Source organism: Ursus maritimus, unplaced genomic scaffold (genome assembly GCF_017311325.1).
Source record: "Ursus maritimus isolate PB19 unplaced genomic scaffold, ASM1731132v1 scaffold_19, whole genome shotgun sequence".
In the NCBI taxonomy this organism is placed as follows: Eukaryota; Metazoa; Chordata; class Mammalia; order Carnivora; family Ursidae; genus Ursus; species Ursus maritimus.
The window spans coordinates 14,438,089-14,445,906 of NW_024424341.1; the positions used below are offsets into that span (position 1 = coordinate 14,438,089).

The 7,818-nt window shown below is 56.3% G+C and overlaps 1 protein-coding gene across 1 annotated transcript; it reads left to right on the forward strand.

Annotated features, from left to right (window-relative positions):
- Positions 1-1,010: 1,010 nt before the first annotated feature.
- On the forward strand, positions 1,011-3,487 carry CCL17 (C-C motif chemokine ligand 17). The gene is made up of 3 exons (XM_008702596.1): positions 1,011-1,141; positions 2,418-2,535; positions 3,154-3,487. Exons 1-3 carry the CDS (start codon positions 1,072-1,074, stop codon positions 3,263-3,265), a joined length of 300 nt encoding a protein of 99 aa, XP_008700818.1. The 5' UTR covers positions 1,011-1,071; the 3' UTR covers positions 3,266-3,487.
- The last annotated feature ends 4,331 nt before the right edge of the window (positions 3,488-7,818 follow it).

Sequence of the window (7,818 nt, forward strand, 5' to 3'; positions counted from 1 at the left end):
AGGTGTCATCTGAGCGGCTCCTAGTCATTCGGGGACAGAGCAGAGCCGGGCCCGGGTCTCACCTGTCAGAACCAGGGTCTGGGGTCACCCCGCTGAGATGCTGCCCCCTGGAATCGGGCACAGGACTCTCTCCAGAGAAGGGACTCCCGCCACCTGGCCCAGGGGAGCCCGAAGCGACCACTGCCATGTTCTCTGGCGGCCAGGGGAGGGGCCCGATGCAGGGATGCTGCGGCCCCCGGTGCAAGGAAAGTCTGCTCGGGGCCTGGGTCACACTGGACCCAGCCACGTGTCCACTGCAGACTGGGCCCTCGCAGATCCTTGCATTCTGGTCTGCAACGTGGGGTGAGGGGCCCCGTGCTGGAGAGCTGGGCTTCCCAATCTGCAGAGCTGCCAATTTGGACTAAATGGTGATTAAAATCTGTGGGGCTCTGGTCTCCTGTGGTTCAGGGCCCAGCTTGGGGAAGCACCCACAGTGAAAGTCGCCTGGGCCCCGGGCCTTTCTCAGAATGAGTGGAGCTGGGGTACCCCCGAAAGATGCCCTTGTGCTCGGGCCACCTGCGGACCCCCCATCCAGGAAGCCTGCCCAGAGCCCGGAAGCTCCTCCGGGCCCAGGCCAGGCAGCTCCTCTTGGCTCCTACCTGGCTGTCCCTCCACCCCCGACACATACAGGACCCCATGCATGAAGGAGGCTCACCAGCCTCCAGGCAGAGGCCAACCCGGTTTAGGATAGAGGCTTTTCAGTTCTGCTAATAGAGGAACTAAGAAATGTCCCTGTGAAAGGAGAAGTGTGTCACTGTTGTGGCCCCCGGACACACATACCCCACCTCTGTCCCCAGCAGAGTGCCCATTCTCTGGAAAGCCACAAACATTCCAAGCCTGGACTTGTGCTGAATCATCTCAAAATCTTCAGAATCCAGTGGTGTAGGGAAGGATGTGTGGGGGAGGTGACAGGAGGTGGGGCAAGATCCCCAAAGAGGTTAAATAGGTCACCTCCACACTTGGTTGCCAACCTCGCCTCCCCCCGAGCAGAAGGACCCACACTCACAGGTCCTCTCCTGGGCTCCTGGCACCATGATCCCCCTGAAGATGCTGGTCCTGGTCATGCTCCTTCTGGGGGCTTCTCTGCAGGTCACGCATGCAGGTGAGAGCCAAGGAGAGGTGGCCTGGGACAGGAGGGGTGGGGGCACCAAGATCACGGCTGCAATGCCCATTATTTATGCATTAGTGACAGCCCAGCTAGTCCTCCAGGGACGGGGAGGCTGGCAGCAGCAGGATTTTGAGGGAGGCATTCAGAGGAAAAGGATGAGGAGGAAGGGGGGGAGGCCACCCCAGAGCTTGGGGATCAATGATCTTGGTTGGGTTTTGACAGTGGAAAACGACCTATTCTTGGAAGCACTGGTTAGCGTCTGTTTTACCCCCGGGGCTTTCTCGACACCGAGGGCATCAGCGTGAAGGCAGGAGCGCTGGTTCCCGGAGCACGAGAAGAGAGAGATGTCTATCGGCCGTTGGAAGACAAAGGCCGAAACAAGACGGCCAATGCGGGAACACAGCTGGTTAGCGCCCCGCTCGGCCACAGCGCCGCAGCCTTCACCGTGTTCTCACTGCCGTAAAACGCAGGTCAGGGAAGCTCTGTGAGTGAGTCCGACCCAGTTATACCCCGAGACTGCCGGAGGACGGTTGGGGCCTTCTTAGAAAACACTCGAGCGTGGCATTAATTACAGCCGCACATCACCAGTTTGCGGATTTGCAAGTGTTGGGTATTTTTTCTTGTGCAAAGAGAAGGAAGCTGAGGCCCAGGAAAGTGTCTTCGCTCCTTGGGCTTCTACGTAATCATCTGTAAAATGGGGTAGTGGTGGTACCTGTCTCCGGGTGCACCGTGAGGGCCGAACAAGCTCCTGCAGGCGGAGGCTGAGCCCAGAGCCCGGCCCAGAGGAAAGTTTCGGGAGGCTCCGGGCTGGTATTTGGGTGCGCGCGCACACAGATGCGCACACGTGCGTACAGACCCAGCCACGCATGGACGTTCGCCTACATACGCACGGACTTCCCCAAACACAGAGACATGCGTGCGCCACGCAAACACTCGGGGCCCCCCAGAGCACGCAGAGAGACCTCACGCACACAGATGCACACACAGACACATACGTGCACAGACACGCAAAGACACACACGGACCCCTGGACACACAAACCTCGCAAACACACACCGATATATGCACAGAGAGACCTCCAAGCCCATAGGGACCCCCAAGCACAGAGACCTCAGGCACACAATGTGCACATATGGACACGCACAGACACTCACAAGACACCCCCCTACAAGAGACTCCCAAACACACACATGTGGACCCATTCTGATACCACACACACACACACACACACACACGCTCACAGGCACACCTGCTCCTTCTTTCTCCATAGCGCGAGGGACCAATGTGGGCCGGGAGTGCTGCCTAGAGTACTTCAAAGGAGCCATTCCTCTCAGAAGACTGAAAATGTGGTACAGGACCTCAAGGGAGTGTCCCAAGGAAGCCATCGTGTAAGTGTGCCCGGTCCCCTCGCCCTTCCCCCCATCCCTGCTCCTAGAAGCTGAGTCTGGGAGAAGGCTGCCCCTGGAGCTCCCAGGAGGCTCATTGGGGAGAGGAGAGAGCAGGGCCTTCATGTCCCCTTCCCACCCCGGCTCTGCTCCTCATGACAGCTCCTGCCCCCCAGCACTGTGAGACCCAAAAGGCCCCAGGCCATGAGTTTCAACCTCCTCACTGATCTATGGGGAAACCGAGGCCCCAAGAGACAGGGCAGTCCCACGTCACACCGGCAGTCAGAGGTCAGTGTGGTCACTTCCCACGGCTGGGACCTGAGCCAGGAGCCTCCTGGACACCCCTAGTTCCTAGGCTTTCGGTGGGAGCTGAAGCAGGGGGCAGAGTGTCCCCCAGTCCTGTCTCCCCGGGAGGGACTGGCAGGGACCTTGGGAGTCAAGAATCACTGCGGACGAGCCTGATGTCCCTGATCTGTCACTGAGGTGCTGAGTGACTTCAGGCAAATCTTTGGTCCTCTTGGGGCCTCAGGGGCCTGGTCAGTGCAGAGCAAGGCTGATCCCAGGGCTCTGGAGGGCCTTCTTGCCCTGACACCTGCTGACGGGTTTCTCTCTCTCGTGTAGGCTTGTAACTGTCCAGGACAAGCCCATCTGTTCGGACCCCAAGGACATGAGGGTGAAGAGGGCAATCAGATATTTAAAAAGCATGAAGGACCCTGGGCTCCAGGAGTCCTGATTTCGGCCTGGACCGTTTGGAGACCTCCAGCCTCACTGTTCACTATCCCAACCCCAAGCTGCCTGAGTCCAGGGGAGGCCCTACAAGGACAAAGGGGCCTTTTCTGGACTGGAACCATAGCAGAAAGAGCCCAAACTAAAGTCTCTCTCTTCGTGGGCACCTCGGTGGCTCAGTTGGTTAAGCATCTGCCTTTGGCTCAGGTTGTGATTCCAGGGTCCTGGGATCCAGTCCCACATCAGGCTCCCTGCTCAGCGGGGAGACTGCTTCTTCCTCTGCCTCTGCCTCTTCCCTCTGCTCGTGCTCTCTCTCTCAAATAAATAAATAAATAAAATCCTTAAAAAATAAAATCTCTCTCTTCATATCTTAGTCTGGGTCAGTGTGTTCTGTCCCCCCAGCCTGTCATACTGGAAGAATATCTGATCCCCCCCATCCAGGCCAGAAAGGGAAACTGAGGCTGAGAGGGGGACATGGCCACTGCAGACCACACGTGATGGATGAGAGAAGGTCCTGGTGAAAGAGGCCCAGGCCAGGGAGCTGAGGGTGTCCAGGGATGAGCCCAGCCCCCAGGAGGCCTTCCCCAAACACGGGTGCCCTTCGGACACTCTCTCCTGCTGATCCCTCCTGCTCTTAGGGACTGGAGGGCAGCCCGTTCTGATGGGGTTGTTCTTCCCGATGATCGCTGTGTGGGTCTGTCAGTCCTGGCTCCTCTGTTAGAGGGGAGCTCCATGAACCACCCTGAGCACTGCACAGACTAAGTGCTAAGAAGGATGCGGTGTGGGGAGGTTATAGACTCCCTACCCCAGACCCCTCTGAGCAAGCCCAACTCAGGGCCCGAGCCACAGTGTGCTGGGTGTGGGGGAAACAGGGTTTTTGGATTCTAGTTCTCTCTCACTCTTCTGACCAGCCATGGCCTCGTGGCTGCTCTCTCTGGGATGCAGTCTGGGGGCAGGGGTATGGGGTCCTTCTCTTCCTAGGATTCTGTGATCTGCATTGGGAGGGCTGCAATTACCAGTTATTTTCAGCCAAGTTTTGCCTCCCGTGGCCCCCTTGTGGTCAGTCGTCTTATTGCAGGCCAGATGACAGATCCAAGCCCACTTTACTAGGAGCAGGAATAAAACAGGACAAACAACAGTAATAATGAGGCTGATGATGGTGAACTGGCTTCTCTGTGACCCCAGGGTCTCCTCGACCACAGGCGGGCTCTTCCCCGGCCCTGATCCTGAGGAGTATCCCTCCAAAAATTGCCTTGGACCCGGAATCCTGGGGGCAGCCAGGTCTGAGTTCTCCAGGATCCACTGGGTGGGGCGGGGTGAGGAGTGGAGGAAAGATGATCTCCAAACAGAGGGAGGCAAGAAGGAGCCTCCGTGACAGCAAAGGAGAACAAGGGCTGGGGCCCGGACCCCTCACCCTTGCAGTCCAGAGCTTAAAGACGCTCACGAGAACGTGCATTTCATCCATGTGCATAGCATTTTAAAAGATGCAAAACCTTTTTGCTTGCGTGAAATCTTCCTTAGAGGCCCATTTGTAAGCTCAGAGGAGTGGAGCTTCGAGGAGAACTGTGAGGATGTTTAACAGCACGATCAGGATGTAAGGGGGGGACAAGATGCAGGAGATGGGACCAGCCACCATGTCCCTCTAAAAAGGGGACATCTGAAGGGATCGTGACTTAGGACTCCCCTGATTGGCAAGAAAGAGGACCGGTCAGGGTACTAGAGAAAGAGAACAGTGGGGTTCTGGAATCACGTTGTCCCTTCCGCCTGGAAGGGGCGTCCCCTCCTTTGACTGAAATCCAGTGCCCCAGCAGGGAGCTCACCTCTACCACACTCTGCCACCTTTGCAAGTTTGTCTTGCCAGTGAGCTCAGGGGGGCTGGTATTTGGGTCGGGCGACTCAGTACCTGACTCATTTATAAGGGGGGAAGGTGCTTTGTGCATAGTGGACATGTGATTTACACATCTTCATCACCCACCCCACCCCCCCACCCCCCGCAGAACTCCACGAGGGGCACGAACAGAGAAAGAGAAATCCCGGAGGTGCCGATGCCATGATAACCGGGCTTCAAGCTTGGCCCCTAAGTGGAATTTTGAACTGAGTTGCTCTGCGCTTGGCCACCAGAGGGCGCCTCGGCCCCCCAGATAAAGATAGAGCCGGAGGTTCCCGCGGTCCCCCGACTCCTCCACGCGGTCCCCAGGGGCCGGGTTATCCACTTCCCATGGTAGCTGCTCGGGGCCCCGGGTCAGGGTATCTGCAGCTTGTCAGCCCTTCTCCTAGGGGAGCAGAGGCACGGAAACCACCAACACTCTGCCTGGGGTTAGGGGATGAAGAGGAAGAAGCAAAAACGCTTCTGGGACGTGCAGGGCCGCTCATTCCAGCCGCGGCGTGGCCAGCGCCCGGAGCACCGCGCCAGGGCTCTTCTCGCTGTGTTTTCTTAGATTCCGTATTTGCCTATTTGGCCTCCGGTCATTACAGGGCCGAAGTCATGGCCAAAGCTAGTTACACTTCCCCTGCGTTCCAGCTTTAGAAGGCACGCAAAAGTCACAAGGCAAAAGTCACAAACTCCAACCTGGAGCTCATTCCCCTAAACGCCTCCTTTCTGTAACTCACACCGCAAACCACTATGTCCCCTGCCCCAGATCACTCGGGGCGGGGGACCCCACCACTAGGGACGGCCCCCTGCCCAAAGCCTGTCAAAATTATTCACACTAGACAACCCTCAGGAGTTTCCCCTGGGCCGCGGTGCTTTTCCCAGGGGGACCCCAGTAAAGGCTGTGGCCTCTCTGCTTTCTCCTCCCTTCTCTGTCCGGAGTGGTGGCCCATAGCCCCTTCTTTTGGGAAATGTCAGTAGTCAGACTAGCGCTGACCTCTCTCTGTCAACGCAGTCCCCTACATAAACTAAAACCCCATAGGTACGTTTTAACACAGGGGTCAAGGACCTGCCCTGTATTTGCTCTGTCACTGACCAGCTGTGGGATCTTGGCACGATCACTCCACCCTCCTGGGACCCTTCTCTAATGGGCTCGAGGATGTGCCCAGTCAAGAGAATGAGGGCTAATAGTCTGCTGCTTTTCTGCTCCCACATTGCCCGTAGGGGATCAGAGTCTGAGAAAACCTGCAGTTTCCCACTAATTGAACCGATATTTTATTGATTTGTAAAACCTGCCTGTTAATCAAGAATAATGACTTATCTCTCACATATGTAACAAATATGTTTCCCTGGTTTATTAGGTTTTAGCCCTTGCTCATCCCTCCCCCTTTAGATTGAAGTGTTTAATAGTTCTATAATAAAACTTTTTGGTCATTAAAAAAGGGGGGGCATGCTCAGTGCATATACGCCCATGTTCATAGCAGCGCTATCCTCCGTAGCCAAGAGGCGGAGCCGCCCAAATGTCCATCGGGGGAGGAGTGGATACATAGCAGCGGGTAGGTACAATGGAATATATTCAGCCACAGAAAGGAGTGAGTACTGATACGTGTTACAGGTGGATGAATTTTGAACACACGCCGAGAAAAGCCACACGCAGAAGGTCACACACTGTATGATTGCATTCATATGAAATGGCCAGGACAGGCAAGTCCCCAGAGACATTCGGCGGGTGGGCGTTGCCAGACGCAGGGAGGATGGGGAGAAAGCCCAGCTGCTGGACAGGTACAGGGCTGCCTTTGGGGGTGATGGAAACGTTTGGAACTAGACAGAAGCGATGGTTGCACAACATTGCGGATGTATTATTGTTCCCATTAAAATGGTTCATTTTGTTATGTCAACTTGACCTCAAAAAAGGGGGCCAAGCTTCACATAAGCTCTTCTCTGCAGAGAAACACTATAGAAGCAGCATGGGTGTGCTGGGCATCACCTTCAGGAGAGAGAACCCCTCTGGGGAGGGCAGAGAGGGAAGGAAAGGGGTAACACAGCTGTAACACTTCAGGTATTAAGAACAGAGTTGATCTGAGTGAAACCAATGAATCCAGCTGTGTTACAGTCTGTCTCACGCTATGTGAAACATACAAGAAAACCTGGTGAAAGGACCGTCAACAAAGAGAGAAGGCTCTCGAGAGAGGGAGGGAGGGACTTAGCGCCTCGGAGCCCCGCTGAGCCAGCGCAGCTTCGGGGTTGACGCCGGGCTTCACAGAAGGAGCTGGTGGACTGGCGGTGGGCTGTGAGCCCGCACCTGCACCACCCGGAAGTGAGGCCGCCGAGGGCTGAGTGGAGCCTGGGGTTCCCAGCCCGCGGTCCTGTGGGAGGAGTGAGAGCTGCGCTGTCCCCACCGCGCGCCCCCAGACCCCGCCAGGTCTGTCGCTGTGACAGGACCGCCACGGAAGCAAGGACAGGCCGAGGGAACAGAGAAGATAACACAAGCACAAACCAAGACCACGAAAATCTTCCTTGCACTGATTTACAGACGGCGTCGGCTTGTTTCCGCCGTAAAGGAAGCTGAGCAGTAACAGCGCCCCCTGGAGTTCGCGCCGCCCACCGCCTGCACAGGTGACCGCGGGGACCGCCGCTAAGAAAACTTTTTTAAGATTATTTATTTATTTATTTATTTATTTATTTATTTA